Genomic DNA, 19,881 nt, shown 5'->3' with positions numbered 1-19,881 from the left:
GGAACACACAAGGAATTTAAGAATTCAGAAGAAAACCGAAAACCAGAATCTCATTGGTATATCAAGTTTACTTTTTTTGGTGTGATTATACCTCTAACAACACAGCAGCAACAATAAAAGTAGAGGTCCATCTGAAAAAATACTCTGAATTTATTTTTTTAATTTATTCACAGATTTCAACTTGTTTCTATTGGAACTGAACTGAAACCCTGAACAGTAACTTACCTGGCACACGAGAAATCATCTGGCATAAATCAACATTTAGTGCAGCAGCCCTCTGTAAGAGATAACCCCAGGAATGCATCTGGACTTCATAGCCTAACAGAATGTCTGGGTCATATCTAGAGAGGCGGGGGAAAAAGGAAAATGAGCTTCATATTATTTAAGAAAATATTTTCCATGAACAGAGTATAAATAGGATTTCATTCTAATCATGTTGAGTTTTAAAAAGAAGCAGCCACAATGGTTTTCTATTAAAGCAGCATCTGGACTAGGAGAAAATATTTAAAACAGACAAACTTTTAGAATTTTCAATAACATTCAACTGAAAAATTTTTTAGAAGGCACATTTTACTTGGGAAATACTTTTTTTCATGTACTTCTATTATTTCAGTCTTGAATAATGAATAAAGAAAGAACAAAATCAAGGTCTAATCAGGTTTTATCAATGGAATCAGGCTGTATTGCCCATAAACGGAAACCTAGCTACCAGCACAAAACAGATGTGCAAGGAACTACAGTCCTGCCTCAGACTTTGTTGTACTATTCTCCTTTGTGAAATAGAACAGAATTTGCAATTAGGCTACTTGACTGCTTTGCAAGTAACAATGTGTCATGCGTACTGCAGCGTGGCCTATAATAATCAGAGGACACTTCTGGTCCTGAATGGTGATTCTTTATGGGCAAAGTTACAATTTGGAGTTGAGCGAGAGCCGTCAAAACTGAAACATGGAGAAAGGCAGCCATTCCTACCAGTCCTGTGTGAGTACCTCTTCCTTTAAGATAACCTTATTTCTATAGGACACACGAGAAAAACTCATTTTATGCTCCATCTCATGCTAGGTGGAAAATCTGACTGGCTCGGATATGACAAAAAGGAAAGTCAGACTTGTCTTCTGACGCAGCCACCGCCCATCTTCCAGTCGGGCCCAGAGAAGAGCTGCCCAGACAGGACAGACGAGGCGGCTTCAGCGTCGAAGCACAGGTGGGAGCTGGCTCGGCGGAGCCCGTATCACCTACCTTTTGAGTAGGCACCATTAAAACCAGAAGTCATGATCCAGCCACTTGCTGAAGAGCCTAGGAATGACTTTCCTGGGCTGGGCAGAGACAGACTGGCCAGAGTAACATCAGCTATCTTGTTTTTACAATAAAACAAGAAAGGAAGCTTCAGCGGGGAGCACAGCTGCTTCCTTCAACGCAGCTCGGTCAAGGGGCTTTGTGCTCTGGCAACCAGCATTCAATCCAGCTGAACGAGAGGGCAGTGGGCAGGGGCAGAGGGCTGGGGTCCCGCACCACGGTCCGTGCCCGGTCCCACAACAGGGTGCAGGCTTGTGGACCTCGACTTAGGGGAGGAGGAGGCAGGAGCCCGGGCCTATGAACAGGCGCTCGGTACTTCCTGCATCCGTAAACGCGTCAAAAACCGCCAGCATTTCCTGACTGTTGGATATAAGAGAATGCCCTTTCGCTGAACCCTAAGCTAAAGCTGTATCACGGACACTGCAAACGAGCCTCAGACTTTACCATGAAAGTGTCTTCCTCGCTCGTGCGTCCCAGCCACAGGCAGATGACAACTCTGAAGTAACTAATGACTCTCAGGATAGCTCCAGAAAAGAGCTCCTCCCCACTTCTGCCAGGGACACTAACTTTTCGTGAAAAATAAAGGGAAAAGTATTTGAATCTTCTTACTCGGCATGGTTATCTCTTTATTACAGTTTGGGCTGTTGCACCAGCCAGCAAAAATCCCTTTTACCACCTGCTTCTACCTGTGAAGGAATAGTTTTGATACAGTTTATGGCAAAAGCAGAAGATTCTAAAGTAAGTTTTTTGATTTCTAGCATTTTAAAGAAAGTAAAAAAACTAGCACTTCGCATTTTGGGGGTGTTTTGCTGTCAGCTGTTAATGTCAAATGAACGATTCTTTGATTTTGGAGATAGGAAATAATCATCAGGAGTGGAAGTAGTAAATTTACTCGTTTTGGAAGTGTATTCTACCAGTGGTACAAACTCGAAGCTACTCGGAACAATTGATGAGCAAATGAACGAAGTTAGCCTGCAGTTCCTTCCAGCAGCAGAATCGGGGTCAAAAAGTTAGGATGACTTGCTGCTCCGCAAAACATACAATTGCCAACTGAGGTTCCAAAATTATGAAAAACTCCATCTAAGCTTTGAAATAAAAAGGAATTATGTAATGGCTTATAGAGTCAGAGAACAAATGTTAAAAAAATTAACACATTTTCACATTAATTCTTGCAACTAAACTATCCTGGTCCTAGAATATTGCAAACCACTGCTGATTATTTAAAATAAAGGAAGTGGTCATTTATGTTCATATCTGAGAACTGTTTTCACATAATTCAGAATTGAAAAAACTTGTAGATTTTACGCAGGGCAAGACGTTATGCAGATGGCTTCCATGACAGATGCAAACGTGAATGAGAAACCTGTGAAGAACTGCTTATGTGGTACATAAAACAGTATTCATTATGCCAGGAATGTGCTTGCTCTTTTAACCCTGTTGTGAACAGAAACGAGCACACTGCGAGTGGCAAGCTGCCATAACTACATGAGCTGAAACCACCTGTGATGAAGGACAGGTGCTTTGAGTTTTTCTGTGCCCAAGCAGCACATTATGTCCCTCACTTCCTAGTTAACCAAAATTTAGTGGGCTATTACATACATTACTACTGCAAATACCCTTACTTGTATTGCAACTGTATACAACATTTCATCAATTCGTGAGTTAATCTTATTATTCTCTTTTAAGCTAGTGGATAAAATCACCTTTGCAAACCATCTGCATATAATCTCAAGAATTGCTTCTCTAGTATCCTTCAGACGGGAGTATGTTTCAGAGGCCAAGACATAAAACCACTTTAATTTATGATGTTTTCAGATACATGCATTTTCTTATATAAATAAATTGTATCTAATGTAAATATTACATATTTTAACACAATTTTATGTAAATTCACATGTAGATTGGAAAGCTTATCACTCCAAAGGTTTTTTAAAAAAATCAGCATGCTGGTTTTGAAGTCAGTCTTGCTTGTCCAGGCCATTAGGGATTGCCTGTAACGGTATATTACTGAGTCACAGGGTATCACTTTACAGTGCATTTCTTACTCTGCTTTTTTTTCCCCAACTAGACACTGCACAAGCACTTAGGGGAGGGTCTCATTTCGGGATCTCAGGTTTTCTCAGCTGGTCTCTTTATTGTCATTGAAGAAAAAAAGGCATCTTTGGGTGAACTATTCCTTATATTTTGGTCACCTCTTGCAGAATGAGATCCTGTTCTTTCCATTTAACATACATGGGGATGAGGGCAGCTACTGAGACACTGACAGTGAAATACAGACGTCTAAGTTTCAGTCAGATGACTCTCATACAAAGCTATCTACAAGGAAAATCAACATAGAGTAGCTAGTAGATGGTGAATTCAAACCCTGCTGTAAATTCCCTGCAAACACAGTCCCTTAGTCTCAGCTTCCCATATATAAAACTTAGATGCAAGATTTAAATATGCTTCAGAAAGTACAAAACCCAGTAAATATGCTACCAGCAATTGAGTTGCTAAGATATTGCAGTAAGTTACACATACATGTATTTTGTATGTATATCTGTATGCATTCACAATGTGTATGCACAAAGGACTATAATTAGTATTAACAAAGTTATGGATGCTTAGGTATTTCCTTAACTCGACAGTCAAAATAATTTTTGGTTAAGTGTATCTCTGAATTAGCTTTGAAGGCAAAACCAAGGTCAGATTAAATTCAGGTAGAATTCCTTTCTACTGAACAACACTTGGGACCCCCACCTCCTGCACTGCAGGATGGATGAGGTCTACACCTTATGCGGCAGGCTGAACAGACCTATCAGATTTCTTGCACCTAACATGAGGTGCTGTTGTTTCTTGCTTCTTATTTCCTCGCTGATCAACTCTGTCTCAGTTTATGCAGCAGAGGTGCCCTCTTTTGCAGCCCAGTCCCATGCACCAGCTGTACCAATGGACCAGTGTGTCATTTGTTGAGACCTCCTCTGGTATTCTTTCTGCTATTAGCGAAGAAGAGATGCCTGGAGCTAAAAGATGACATTATTCCAGGTGGGAAAACGAAAAGGTAATCCCAAAGTTTGGCTGGTGTGACCCTCAACTGAAGTCTGTCTCTCTCACTTTCTCTCTCCCCTTTTCATGTGGTACCACAAAGATGACAGGCTGTGAACTAAGGAGAGGACAAGTTTTATTTTCTTCATCCTCCCTTCTTCCAATTTTTACAGTATAATACCCAGTTGGTCTTCATCATCAGTTTAAGCTGTTTTACTAAAAGAAATTGTAATGAGACCAGCTTTTACACCTGCAAGAAACTACTAAATTGTAATAGTGATATCTGAAAGCTGCTGGCTACGACTAACATGACAGGAGTAAGAAGTGTGCCTGCCAACACAGTGCTCTTTTGTTAAAAGGATGGGCACTGATACTGCTTTGCATGCTGTTGCCAGTCTCTGCAAAGATGAAAAGCAGCATTTATACTGGCAGGATTTATAGATGACAGCATTAGCATTCAACTCATACATGCTGCAGAGAGAAGAAATGCGATTATTTTCCTCTCTAGCTAAGTCGTACATGCTGTTATGCCATCTCTTCCTCTTTCTCATTTGATAATTTAGTGAATGAACACTAAAGCTCCCAGTTATGCCTTCCCTTCTATTATGTGACTGGTTTTCCTGACTGCTATTTTATTTCCAGCTAAAATTAAGAGAAAAAGGAGGAAAAATAATTAGGCCAGACCTATGATACAGACAAAAGCAGTAACTGTGCATGGCATCAGAATACTTTGTGACTCAAAAGACATAACTGAAATCTCTGAAAACATTTTTCCAGTTTGCTTTGGACAATAAAAATCCATAAAGTTGATACAGCACATTAAGTTAAGATTTCTACTGGAAAACACCACAGAAGATGATGCTGTCCTGGGAAAAAAAAAGGTTAGATTATCACACATCTATTTTAAAAAGAAAACGTTACTAGAGCATTTACAGAAGAACAAATAAAATGCATTGTATCCAACAAAAAAATATTGATTAGCTTCATACTTTACAAGAAAAACATCATACAAAATATTTAAATGCTAAGCATTAACAACTAATTAATTTACAAATGTTTTATCCCCCAAATATTTAAGAAAAATCTTACAACTGTATACTCTGGTTTTGTACTTTTATCAGAAACTGCTTCCATGGGGACAAAGAGCCGTGGGTGGCTGGTGAGTCTCAAGTAGCAGTGAATCTACTACTTTTTTTTCAAGCCTGTCCTGTTTCCACATCCTCTGCATGTCACAGAGAAGGGGACTGTGCATTCCCAACATGAATTCCCTAAATTTTGCTCCTCTTGTGCCTGCACGATCAGCCCTTTTCTGCCATCTGATAGTATCTGTACTTACAGAAGAGTGGCAAAATTTGCCTTAAAAGTGTTGGAGAGGCCCAGACATTTAATTTCTCTTTCATGGGAATCCACTGCTCCATCAGGCTTGGACATGTCTAGTTTTCCCGTGTTTTTAAATGTCCAAGACAAGCATTCTTGTAGTATTCTTTTCTTCCTCCTCCTTCTCCTTAAACAGCCATCCTTCCTGCATTTTGTACTGCCTGGTTTACGGAGCTATGTCAATGTGTTTACTCTTTTTTCTGCCTTTAGGTTCAGAGAGGTGGTTCTGTTTTACTTGTTGAAGCAGACAGATTCTTCCAATTTCTCTCCCAACTCATCGCAGCTGACACCTTATGATACAGAGAGGGTCTATTCAAGAAGGCTGTTCAGGCAGCATGACAGAATCTTTCAGGACAGCAATATAAGTACCGGCTCCATTTCAAGAAAAAAAAAGAGAGTTTATTTCCGCTATGACAACTCCGAAGAGTTGGTGCTCTGTGCTTGTAGATCATCCACACAGGCTGCATAGGATGGGAAGGAGGTTGTTTCCCAGCTCCTTCATGCCAGTTTTGAGCTGAAGTCCTATTTTTTTCGTTTACAGAGGACAGCTTACCAATGAAGGGAAAGTGGGACCTATGTAGGTGAAGCGTCCTCTCAAACTTTAAGATGGTTGTCAGTGTACCAAGAACCACTTTAATTATGCTTTTCTGTGTTGCAAATCCATGTGGTCTATTCTTCTCTGCCTCCTCCGAACGTGCCTCTATGGCTCTTCCCATTACTATTTACTGCCTCTCAACCCTCAAGCAGCTCAGTATTTCAATACCTTTTAGAATTAAAGGGAATTCTCAAATTCCCTTTACAATGATGTGCTCTCTTCCAGCTGGCTCCACATAAGATTTTGGTACTCACACTTGTAAGTACTCCCATTTCACAGCTGATTCACTCTCAGCAATAATCTCCTAGAAATAAAGGCACTTATTCCTCCCAATATTTGGACAAATCTGCTAGTTTTCAGCATAGATGAAATCACAGATCATAATTCCAGGTAAACCACCAGGTCTTCTGGTCTACAGACCCCAAGATGACTTGATTTTCATTTGTCAACTGCCCTGAGTTAATCAGAGATGACACCTACTAATTTCACAGGAGAACATTTAAGCTGGTGTTTATTTTAAGGATGTCTAGGTGAAAACACATGTTAATCTTACTGGGGTCATTCAGATCTAGCACACACTGAATAACTTCACAGTGAGGGTGTAACTGAATCCAACCTCAGCTCATCAATTCCAGCGAGCTTTTTGGAGCAATACCCGTCTGCGGTGAACATGTAACAGAGTAACGTGAGCTATGCTATAAAAAGTTAGATTTGGGAAACACTCTTCGGTAACAAAAGACTAGTGGTGCAGCCCAAGAATAAAACACCAGCCAGCATTAAAACCTCACCAGTTTATCCCTCTTTGCTTCAGCATCTGTGTCCCTCAGTATCAACCAGCACGTTATAAAGACTATTTGCATAGATGCTCTGGGTCATTTGTTCTAAGACAAAATGCTTGCAGATTTCTGATGGAAAAAGAGACTGATGAGCTCAGAGTACCGCAGGAAGTGATATATTTCCCAGGAACCACCTTTCCCTCAACTGTGTGCTGGGAACAGTGGTCAAGAAATCTCTACTGTGCTCTTCCAGAGTTCACATCTATTGACAAGAAGTGACAGAATCAACCATTTCTTATTTTCAGTGACCAGAATAGAACAAAAACAAAAGGCCTAAACAGAGAAGTAGAAGGATGGAACTAGAAACAAAGGAGTATGTTCCACAATTTCACATATGAAATAAGAGCAAGAATTAGGCCAACTACAAAGAGAATGACTAGAAATGGGAACAAGAATTCTTCAACTGGACCGCATAAGACAATTCTTCCCAGAGTTGAGGTACCCTCTGTTCAGTGCTCCAACAAGTTGATAAAGTCTGTTCCTGGTATCGACGGTCAAGATTGACTAGATATTCTGTCATTCATTGTCCCAGGAACCTGGAATTTCACTCTTCCACCCTTCCCTCAACAGCCAGAGAGGTCAAGAACATGAACCCAAAGCAAGCTGCAGTCATGCTGGGCGTGCTACTCGGTCACAAGAACCTATTACCCTCTAGCCTGACGCATACATCGGTATATAAGATACTGATGTGGTCCTCTGCTGATAAATTAAGGTGAGTTTGAGTTTTGCTCCATGAACCCCAAGTGGCAATGCTTCTTATACATGGCCTGATTGTTTTCTTTCTCCAACATATCAGATCCACTATTAAGTGCACCAACCAGAACAACTACAGTACCTAGCTCGTGCTGGAAAAAACAACACTAACAACAGCAACAGAAGATGGTTTAAAAAGTAATTCCTGGTGCTGAAAGTTTTCATTAAAGCTGCTTACTTGTTCATTTCCCACTGAGGATGATTTTTGCAGTCCACTACTTTTTAATCAAGTAGTTTTACCAAACCTTTTCCTTCAGATAAAGCTACTCTGGGCCTAGACACTTGTTTTGTGCTTAAAAAATATAAAAACATGTACTCCAGCAAAATTTCTTACTCTCTTTTGCCTAGGCTACAGAAAATAAAGGGGGAAAAGAGCAGCAAGCTGTAGATGTGGTCCAAGTTTTAAAAACATATTTGTTGAGAATTCAGCAGAAGTCTGATTCCTTAGGTGATGTTGCACAGAGGGGGAGGGAAGTAGACTAAGATGATGGCAGTAATCTGCCTCTCCATTAATAGATCAAATCTTCTATCTCTCAGGAACGCAAGTTAGCTAACTCAATCTTTGAAGATAAAGTTGCTGCATCAAAAAGGCATGCTAGCACAGTGTTGAAAGAGATCTCTTAAGAAGAGATTTCTCAGTCAGCAACCTGGCGATTGCTACATTGCGCCTTGAAGTACTACAAAAATTGCATGCTTTTTTAAATTCCGTAACGCCTTCAATACGTAGAGGTGTAGACTTCTTCTGTTCTTCTGTGATAAATACATATTCTAACTGCCGAGGTCTCTCTCCCATACTCTTTATGTACTGTCACTTTTTAAATCTCCTCACAACTGGTGGAGGATTCTTCATTTACTGGCAGCTTTTCATTCTCAGTCATTTTCCTAAGTTTGATGGAGCACTAGATTTCCAAGAAAGAAAAATAAAATTATGTTCCTTACCTGAATTTTGTGTTCTCTGAACAGGGATCTGCTGCTCTGTCAGGACCCACCCTGTGTTGGTTGCATTCAGCAACTCTTTTTGTATTCTGGCTTCATGGGGTTGGTCAATGTCTTTCTCATCAGAGGTTTTCTGGTTGGAGAGAGAAAGAATTGCAAATGTACTCTGCCTAGTACACAGTTTTTTCTTGTGCCTCTATTCCAGCAGGGTGACTCACAGTTTAGATCTGTTTATTTTTCCTTGCAATTTTACAGCTTGGCACCTCTGACAGTAAGGCCTGGAGAGACGTCTGTGGTTCCACCTACTCACCAGCCGAGAGGGCTATCAAACAGGCTTCCCAGCCCTGGTGGAGATGGGGAAAACCAGCAGTTTTCCAAGTCTGATGGAGCAGGGGATTTCCATTCAGAGAAGACAAAACTAACGAAGGAAAGTGATTTTTCAACTACCGGTTATTTTAATCTGTCCGTAGCAGTTTCAGTACCATGTAGGTTTGACTCTCTCTTGCCTCAGAGTCCCCAGAAAAATTCTTCCTATCTGAGGGGTTTTCTAGAGCTCTCAGCACTGTTAATATCTACTATTCTGAGAGTTTCAGAGAGAAATGTGTAATGAATTCCGGGATTAACAGGAAAGGTTGCATGTTAGAGAAGATTACTTATATGGCTGATTAGTTTCAGGACTGTAACTCAGCTGCATAAGAGGATCTGAATGTTCTTGCTGTCAGAGAAAAGGAAAAGCAAAAAGCCTTTTTATTTGAAAGACCACCATGCTTGTCCGCTCTAGAAATAAGCCTCTGAGGGAAACAACAACAAAAATCAGTATTTGAGAGACTGTAAGGGTTGAAGGAACTAAATCTGCTGTACCAAGCCTGAAAAATAAAAGCAGAACGTACAGATATGCTACCTTTTTACAATATTCACTACTTCCTGGAAAAGAGCTCTCTCATCAGTAGCGTAACTGACTTCTAGTCCTGTAACGCCAGATCTTGTGAGCAAGGGGGCTTGGTCTCTGCTCCCTAGAAAATAAAGTAAAAAAAAATCATTACAATTTAGAAGGAATTCCATGGCTTCAGTCAACAGTACCGCTTTAGAATAAAACTGAAGTGTGGAATACAACCTATTTTTATCTGTAACAGTAATTTTTATCGCAATTAATCCCATGGATTTATTTTGTTTCTCTTGGGTGGAAAAGTTTTTTTTTTCACTTTGTAAAATTCTACCATAGTGGTAATCTTGTATAAATTCTCAGATATAAAAGAATTTGATTCGTGAGAAATTTCCCATTTGACATGTGCAAGAGTCCAGCTATTAGAAAATTATTTTTGAGCAAGAAATATTAAAGGACCATATAACAGCTCACATAGTGTTTTCATGAAAAATATGTATTTTAATTGCTAGCTTAGTTGTGCTTTGCAAAATGCTTTGAAGAATTAAAATGTTACATGACGTAGCATAGTTCTCTTTTCAGTTCACTTTTTAAAAAACACTGCTAAGTTACTAATAGAAATGGAAAAACACGAGCAACTGCTCACTTAGTGCACATTAAGAGTGTCTACGTTGATAATGTGTGAATAATAGCTAAATTTGTATGCATGCAGGAACTCAGCATTTGCCTTCCATATAAAAAAACCTCTTTAATAATATGCAACACATATTCTGTCTTTTAATTTTCTCTGTATAACAGATAGTAATATATCTGATTAAGGCAACAATCTGGAGTTTTTAAAAGGCATTCTACTTTGACACATGAACATCTTGAGAATTAAAAAAAAGTGTGCTTTCAGAAATAAATGTTAAAATGAGTACTGCAACTTATAAAGCAATAATAAAGCAAAAAGGGAAAAAAAAAAGAAGAAAAAGGTGTATCTCAATGTCAAGTCACTCCATAGGTAATTCAAAAAGTTCTAACCAAGAAAATATTGACAGCACACACCAATTAAAGCAAGGAATGTCACAAGAGCATTTAAACACATCATTTTATTTCACTAACAAAAACAGATGAGAAACTTTGTTTTTTTCAAAATATTATTTGACCTCCTTACAGAGAGCTTTTTCTCAAAAATTTTATCAGTAGCACACACCTAGGGAGCCACAGTGGCTATGCTGTGGAAAACCTCACTTAGTAAGGTAACGGAGATAATTTTTTTTTCAAGATAGTAACAAGCATATAATACCAGAATAAACTTCACTGAGAAGAATAAGAACTGAGCTTAACGTAATATAGTATCTACAATACTTTGAAAAATAAACTGGTAAAAGAAGGAGCTGTTGCCTTAATGCTAAATTTACTTTTGGTAGGTTTTTGTCCACACTTAAATTTTAGACAGTATTTTGTGGTTTAATACACATTCACAATGCCAAAGAAACCCTGTAAGAAAGAAGACTTCTTTTTGTGTTTGTTTGTTTGTTTGGGTTTTTTTGGTTTTGTTTTGTTTTTGTTTTGTTGTTTTTTGTTTGGTTTTTTTTTTTTTTTTTACTAGCCTAAACCAGTGGTACTCAACCTTTAACAGCTGGAGAGCCACTTCTTTATTAAATGGAGTTGTAGAGCACCATAAAAATCAAGTATCCACCGTGTGATTTTTTGTTTTCCATCATGACACTTCAATGTGTGATGACGCTGCCTCTCCATCATCACATATTGATACATCACGACATGACACATCAGCACCCTCTCTCCCAGCAGCAGTCTGTCGTCAACCCCTTCTGGCTGCTAGGAAGGAGTGGGGTGGGGGGTGGAAGGGGCAAAAGGGCGACTTTTCCCCCATTCCGCCCCACGGCTGCTGGGTGGGAGGTGATCTCTACTCTTACCTGTGGGGGGGTCCCAGCAGCTCCTTTTCTTTCCCCCTATGGGAGGGGGAACTTCAGCGACTCCCACACTGCTGGTCCATTTGCTCAGTGCTCCCCGCGCTGCCTGACAGAGTGGAGCGCCGATCAGACGCCTACATTGCGAGAGCCGCCTGTAGGGCCATGAAGAGCCACATCCGGCTCTAGAGCCACAGGTTGAGTATCACTGGTCTAAACAAAGCCAAAAAGGTACAATAGGATAAGGGCCCCTGTTTAGATCCTGAAAGGATCAGATAAAACCACAAAAATAACCCTTAAGTAAAATATAAAACATACTGTCTCGCTTTTAACATTTTCTACTCGTAGCTATCCAGCAAGTTGAGTAGGAAGCTAAAGGCAGGTTTTCCTCTTTATACTTTCAGAACACTGCGGGGGCTTGTCCACAAGCACGCAGACATGGATGCTTTGCACATGCGTATGCTGTTTGTGGTCTACAGCCCACGCAATAGTCCTTCCAAAGGTATAAGCAGGAAAACTCTCTCTGTTTAATATGGCCATTCATCCAACAGTCAACAAGACAAAATTAAAGGAGCTAAATAGCAATAGAGATACTCGATTGTATTTTGCTTGCTACTGTTTGATTACTAAGAAATAAGCATTTTTGTAAAAGATGTTAAGAAAAAAGAAATAGGAACCTTGGCTTGAGAGTGTCTTGTCTCTATCGATCACTATAGCACCAGTGATTTCTTTTTTATCAGTGTTTGGCAGGGCTGTGTCCGATGAGATGCAGTAGAATAAAGCACAGATCGGATCAAACTCTGGGTCTGGTTCCAAATCTCGTCTGGTTCGAGCATGTAACTCCATACTGATGAGGGTAAGGTGTTGGACCTACCAACAAATAGATACAGGAAGTTAGTATGTTTCGGGGCTTTCTTCAAAAAATTTAAGAGGAGATTATTAGTGCAAATTAGTGCATTTATATGGTCGCATGATATTGTAACTAAGAGGTCGCACCTGAAAATTAATAGAAGTGATTAAACATTCATCTCATTTTTTTGTAAAAAGCATTATCTTACAAAGAAATTTAATCGCTTAATACATTTTTATACTCAATTATTAAAATTCAGTATTTGTTTTTTGAGTGCTATCTTCTTCTACCAAAAGCAGAAAATACAAACAGAAATATTCAGCAATTGTAAATCCTTGTACTGTTTTCGAACAGCTTTGCATATTGAGCTGAATTAAGTTTCCGGACTGACCGAGAACAAAGAATCACTGCCGGTCTTTATGTTCTTTTCCCTCCCTCACCCAGGGCGTACAAACAAGCCTGAGGACTCAGTCACCTACAGGGAGGTGTGGAGAATACCTCACCTTCCCTTCGCTTGCATTAACGAACTTCCACATCATCTTGCGACTGCTTTTTGCAGAACGGTTTGCATGAAGAAGATGCTAATGGCTACAGACTGTACAATTTTGACTCTACAATACACATTGCAGTGTTTAATACTGTTTCAGTGTTATGTTGTTGCTCTGTCTTGCGTGACGTAGTTGATCATGTGGACTAGTGGGCAAGCTGGAGGGACTACAAGGGAAAAGTTACAAATATTTCTGAGTATGTAAGCTGCTCTGGGTGCAGCCTGATCTCCTCCAGATTTGCATCCTAAATTACTGCAGCCATTACTGAAATGAAATCTTACTGTCAAGCTCTAGCTTCATTTCCTGCAAAATCATCGGTTTCTGGTGGCTTCCCCCGTATCACCCGTTCAGTGCATCAAACTGCTGCCCCCCCGTCTCATCGGTAAACTGGTCAAGCGCCAATGCCAAGCCACGGATGGGGTGGCTGTCTGGGAGCACACACGTGCTGGCTGGCCAGCTGGCAGCCGGACGCAGCCCTGCTGTGTTCACACTGCAGCCCCCTCTCCAGCACCAGGGCTGGTCCCTCTTCCCAGAGCGACCACTGACCTACAGGAGATACGCAGAGGCACTCTGAGGCATGCGTCATTTTATTCGAAGTAGTAGAAACTGGCGAACAGGTTCAGAAGGTAACACACACCGGGGGGGCCTGACTGAATGATGCCAGATGCCTTGTTTCTTAAGGAAATAACTCACAAAAGTTATGGTCAACTAATCTTTCCAGGAATGTTTTTATACAAAACTTACTATTTCTTCCTTTTGATCTTTCTCTAATTTTTTACAGGAAGGTTTACCACCTTCTCAGCAGAAACACTGTGACATTTAGTTCAATACTGTTAAATAAAGGCATCTGGAGATCAAGCTGAAACTAGCAGAGCAACTACTTAAAGCTGCAGATATCACACACTGATTCATCTTAAGTCCGGCAGGGACCACAAAGAAAAAGATTTTTAAATTCTACCTGATAAACTTTTATTTTATAAAATAACATGTAACAGTAAGTTACCTCATGTAAAGATTTTGCTTCCTGCAGGTTTTCCACACTGACTTTAAAACCGTAAGTGTTATTTAAAGATGGTCCTTCAATCTGAGAGGTCTCCTTCTTTGGAGCACTGAGGGCAGCAAATTGGTTCTTAATGGGGGGGGAAAAAGCACAGTACAATATTGAAGAAACTACAGGTTGCTAAATTCATATGCAATATTAAATACAAATTTATCAATGAAAATCAAATGCTACACTACAATTGCTAAAATAAACCCCAATGACTTTCACTGTCTCCTCATGTCACTTTTCAACAGGAAAACAACAGTTCTAACTTTCTGCCTTTTAGGAATAATTTTAATGAAACCTCATAGTAAAGCAAGAGTCAGTTTGAAATACTTTTTAAAAGCCCAGAACCCCAAACAAAAAACCCAAACCCCACACATATTGGCTTTCTTAGAAGTCTGAGGACAGGGGAACCAGCAAATCTCTATTCTCTCCCGAGCAACAATTCATCAAGAGGCTCTGCTTCCGTCACCGCTTTTCAAGGCGCTGAACTAAGGGTTTATTGAAGCACCCACTCGGACTGAGTGACTACCAGGACGCTGAGAACAAAAGAAACGACTGTTGGCTCATTTCCGTCACGCACTTGCCCCCCGGGCTGTTCCCAACACGTGAAGCATAAGCACCGTTTAGGGAAAACACACGAGTCTGACCGTTTTATGCGACCCACTCCCTTTCTACTCTGCCAGGACACCAGGGCCATTCACTGCCTGTGCTGTTTGCAGAAAATGCTTAGAACATTGTCTGAAAACCAGTCCAGAGGCACATAAATATCCACGTCTTGTGTGTGTATACATATATATACCCCCCCCCCCATATACAAAAAAGGGAAATCACAATAGAACTTAGAAAGGATGTTGTAACTAGAAGAGCATTCTTACACCGTGTCTCTTTAGTGTTTCATTAATGTCTCACTACCCTAAAACATAGAACAAACTCTCACTACCCAACTTCCCCCCCTGCATATTAAACTGATTTCTTCTTCCCAACTTCTGAGCGTACACTGATTCTATGGCAATTGCACCCTAGCATTTTAAATGTATTTTCAAGATCTTAACAGCAAGAAAAAAAAACAAAACAGAAGAAAAAGAATGGAAATGTGTATGCATGGCATAATAAAAATACATCTGTACATAAAATCTTAATTTACCTTCATGTGTGTGGTTAGAAGCACTCTTCGAAGACCATCCATATTATTTCCCCTCTTATGGTTCAGTTTCTGGGCTTTTGGTTCTGTAAATATATATGAGTGCAAAACTGCTCAGCCTCAATAATACTGTCTAGACATTAAACAACATGCTAGAAACAATGAGAGGCATTTGGTTAACCTTATAAACAAATATTATATATAGAAACAAACACAGTTTTATTCTCTGTCCAATGCAAAGCACAGCTATTAGAATTTGGTATTTATGGACATTTAGGAACGTATAGTACAAGGCCAGTAAATTAGCAAACCTCACAATTATGACTTTAAATGTTGCAGTGTTACTCACACTCTACATTGAGATTACATTTGAAAAAATACAAGCAGTATAAGCAACAATATTTCAAAATCCCCCAAATAAGCTATACTTTTACATTTTTTTTAACCAACACTTTGGAGTTCAGATACTAGAGACCATCAGGAAGCAAAAAGGTATTCTGCTTCTAAACTTTTTACATAATTCAGTAGTTACTTTAACAATAATGCGCAGGCGTTTTCCTTTCCAAAACTAGTTTTAAATGCATTTTTGTGAAGATGTAATTCTTTTCTCATTATGTCAAAAGAAATATAACATCATATTCAGGAAATTTTTTTGGCGTATCATTAGAATCACTTAATGGATTTACCTGTGGATAAGGGACTCAAACCAGGAACCTCAGGTACCCCATCTTCATTTTTTCTCTGCACAATGGGTGTACTATGTAGGCAAATGGATTCAGAATTTCCAGGATCTTCATTAACTGGAAATGGAAACATGTCAAAGGATGTCCTAATGTCCTCTGGGGTGCATGAAGAGTTTTGTGTACTTCCAACAGGTACTACATCGTTTCCTTCCACAGAAGACAAAATGATATCCTGACATTTCCAGTCTGTGTCTTCTGAATTGGACTGCTTGGGATCTGGAGATGCTACTTGCTGCCAAGGAGGAAGTACTGGAGAATCTGGTGAACTGTAATTGACGTAATAATCTTCCTCCTCCTCTTCCTTATCATGTTCTAGTGTTGAAGCAGTAAGTGTCTTGCTTTCAGAGGGAGCTTTATTAAAGTCTATGTCATTTTTAGTATTTACTGAAGTTCCTATAGTGCTTATAGACTTATCACAGGTTTCCTTGGTTTGTGTTTTTGTAGTTTCTGCCACAAAAGCAGGAGAATTCTTTGTAGGCACAATAGTTCTTTCATCTTCCAGGCTAGATAAATTGAAATCTTTAGCTGCTTTTACTACTTCTATAGATTTCTCTTCAGACAATACTGCAGCGCTGAAATTCTCAGCTGCCTTTGCCAGCTCAGCAGGATGATTCTTAGGCAATTTCTTGAAATGTTCATACTCTTCTTTGGCATGAAGCCATATCTGAACTTGCTGTTGGCTTGGAGCACACTTGCATGGCATTATGACTATTTTTTTGTCTTCACTAGTTTTATGGCTATTACTTTCTCTTCTATTAACAGTAGAGTGACCATTTCGAGGAGGAGACCCTGGTCTAGGACTCTCTGTCATTGCTGAGAATGCAGTTTTCCAGAGTCGTAGACCTTCTAATGAGAAGTCCCCCTCAAATTCGAGCAGGTCATTTGGAAGTCTAGTTTCCACTGTGAGAAGCCGTCCTCCAATCTCCCTATGAAGAAAATAGTTTCATTTACCGGTTTGCTCTAAACTGCATTGCAGGCAGTCATAAAGATGATATACAAGCAGAGTTCTGCTAACTAGCTTTCTCACTGTGCAATTCCTGTGGGCAGTATCTTTCTTTTACAAACAAAGCAGGCACATTCTCACTTACTACACTAATAACAAGCAATAAAAAAAAAAAAACAAAACAAAACAAAGTATCATGGAAGAAAATGGGTATTTGCACAGGAAGTACAGCAATTTTCAACTTCAAATGTATGCATATCAGATGGGCTATTTCATGCATCTGTGTCACATAGCAGCATAAAACTGTTTACAGGAATAAATTATGTTTAATATAATCACAAGCATATGTAGACAGAAATGCATTTAACAGTACCTTGGCTTTTCTGGAGCATCTGAAGGATTGCTGCAGAACGGTTCCTGATAAATTGTTTCTGCGAGATCATGATCCAGCAAAGTTGCCATGATTTCTTCACGGCTGGGTGGGGACATGAGAGGCTTAAGAATGTGAGCAGTACGAGATGTCAAACTTCCATTCTTTGACTGTGAGGGAGAACTGGTTGATCTGGGCGAACTATCTGGAGTTGGAGTTAATGCCTCATTGTTTCTCGAAACGTATAATTCTAAATCCTCAGACGCTGCATCTATAAGTTCACCATCAGGAGAAGACAATATAGATGTAAAAGAGGTATTAACTGAATCAAGTGGTTGACAGGGTTCAAAAGTGGTTTCTTTTCTAATGTGGCTTTGAATCCAGTCTGAGCTGGTTGGCTGAGGAAGGTTAAGAAATCTCTCTTTATTTACTGTATTTCTATTCAATTTGAATTTTTCATTCAAACAGACCTCAGTCTCTTGCGTACAAGAGGTATCAACGGAACTAGATCTAGAAGTTGAAGGATGAACGTTTTTCCTCCATTGGCTGTGGCAGTGGTTCTCATTATTATCCAGTGAGGTTTTCTCAAAAAGCTCAGGGCTCAGGGAACCAGATCGTATCCATTTACTTGTGCTTGAAGAATGCTGCTTTTCCTCCTCAGATTTTTGGTCATTATGACACAGAAAGTCATTTTCTGTTGCTTGTCCAGAACCAAGATCCTGAACTGCATCGCTCAAGAATTTCTGGGGCAAATTTTGATCTGCTGGGACAAACTGACTTGCAGAATAAAAACTGCAAAATCCACTCTGCCCTATGGTATTAATATCAAAGTTGTAATTGTGGTCTGGAGACAAGCTGTCTTCAAGCGAGTAGCAGCTTTCAAAACCAGGGTCTGAAAAAAAAATGGGGCTGTCATCAGAAACGGAGTGATCAATGCGACTGGTGATCTGCTGGCTTAAAGACTCCATTTTTGAAAGTTTTGGTGTTTTTTCTTTCGGTTTGGTATTCCTGGGAGCACGAGATCTTCTTGGCGATGTGATTGACCGTGACCTTTTGATCGCTTTACTCTGCTCAAGAGGGCATGGTGTACTCCTGCCCAGCTGTGTTTTAGCTGGTAATGGTTCTGGTGTAACACCTGCGTTCTGAGCTTTCTGCTGTCTCTTCTGGAGCAACTCTTTCAGAACAGCCAGGCCAGACTGTCCTTCACTGAACGCTGATGGGGCCACTACAGACCGATTTTTACACTGGGAGATGGGTTTTGGCTGCATGGTTGTTTCTGACGCAGACCTCTGTTTTACTGTTACAGGTTTAAAATGTGACATATCCAGAATAAATCCTCTCTGGTTTTGATCCCAATTTAACTGCTTCACTGGACTCTTCAAAGACGTTACAAAACAGTTCTTAGGCAACTGAAGTGGCCCAGGGCTTTCCTCAGATGACTTGAGAATAGAAGAACAAGGATCAGAATGCTTGGATGCCTCTGGTAAACAAAAAATCTGCTGTTGATTACTGTCTTTACAATGCACATAGTTAGTGGCATGTAACTGATCCATCTTTGCTGCGTCCAAAGAGTCACGAACTTCATTTAATTTCCCAGCTGGTGGTAAATATCTGTTTTGCAAATTTTTTATCTCTTCTGCTTTTGTAGAAGTCTTCTCTTTAGAGATACGTGCGTTCTGTGTTACCTGAGTTGAGTGATTAGATGGATCAAACAGGTTTTGAATGAGAGCAGAATCCTTCATTCTAAATACAGCGCTTTGAGTCCTGGGTCTCTGAGAGCTCATTTTTGGTACTTCCCTTCCAGATGCCACAGGAGAAGATGCGAAAGACGAATGGGAGTCTTCTCGTGGAGCAGGTGAACACTGTGCATCTACAGGCCTATCAATTTCCATCAGTGAATGAAAACAGCCCGCTGAATTACCCTGGGCATCAGCTGCTGAAGGGAGCTGTGCCGGCGGCAAACATCCCGCCGAACAGCCAGCAAGAGCACCGGCTTTCCGGTTATGAAGTGGCTGCGAGTTGGCAGAGCTGAAAGAAATCTCAGGCAGATCTTGGTGTTTCAGCAAAAACTTTACTTCTGCAGTTGAGCGAGTATTTCCTTTTTCATCTTTAAATACAACCCGCTTTCTTGAGGATGCTTTTTCAGCTGGTGTTTGTCTCTGTTTTGTTCTAGGTTTCTTCTTTCCATCATCTGATGTTTTATCAGCCTGATTAATCTTTTTCTTTTTCTTGGTAGATACAGTGGGGCTAGCAAATTTCTTTTTACTTTTCTTAACCTGAGTTTTTGCTCTACTATTTTTTCCTACACTAGAATTAACAATCTTGCTGTTGTACATATTGGGCCCCCTACTAAATAAAGCTTCTCTGTCCAGGTTGGTCAAAATTTCTTCTGCTTTTGGATCAGTGGGAGACCAGCAGCGAGGGGGAGATGTATTTACTGGGCTTGTGCTTCTCTCAGAAAGAAAACCTAACTTGGACATAACATCACTATAGTTATAGTCACAGTCTTCAGCTTCAGCATTGTAGGATGGCGAAGGAGGAGAAAGAATTGTATGAGTCCTTTTTCTGAAAGATAAAGTTCTTTTAATATTTTTACTACCTGTTTTTTGTGGTTTTCCAGCT

At 40.0% G+C, this 19,881-nt stretch overlaps 1 protein-coding gene across 1 annotated transcript in view; it reads right to left on the bottom strand.

Annotated features, from left to right (window-relative positions):
* The window catches only part of REV3L (REV3 like, DNA directed polymerase zeta catalytic subunit), a 129,177-nt gene that overhangs the window by 23,074 nt on the left and 86,222 nt on the right, over positions 1 to 19,881 (bottom strand). The window contains 7 exon segments of the mRNA XM_042795717.1: positions 226 to 341; positions 9,719 to 9,830; positions 12,294 to 12,486; positions 14,018 to 14,143; positions 15,207 to 15,289; positions 15,890 to 16,872; positions 17,263 to 19,879. Of these exon segments, the coding sequence (XP_042651651.1) occupies positions 226 to 341; positions 9,719 to 9,830; positions 12,294 to 12,486; positions 14,018 to 14,143; positions 15,207 to 15,289; positions 15,890 to 16,872; positions 17,263 to 19,879 (4,230 nt within the window).

Source organism: Tyto alba, unplaced genomic scaffold (assembly GCF_018691265.1).
Source record: "Tyto alba isolate M040663 unplaced genomic scaffold, T.alba_DEE_v4.0 Super-Scaffold_22, whole genome shotgun sequence".
NCBI lineage: Eukaryota > Metazoa > Chordata > Aves > Strigiformes > Tytonidae > Tyto > Tyto alba.
This window is presented reverse-complemented; position numbering and strand designations above follow the sequence as displayed.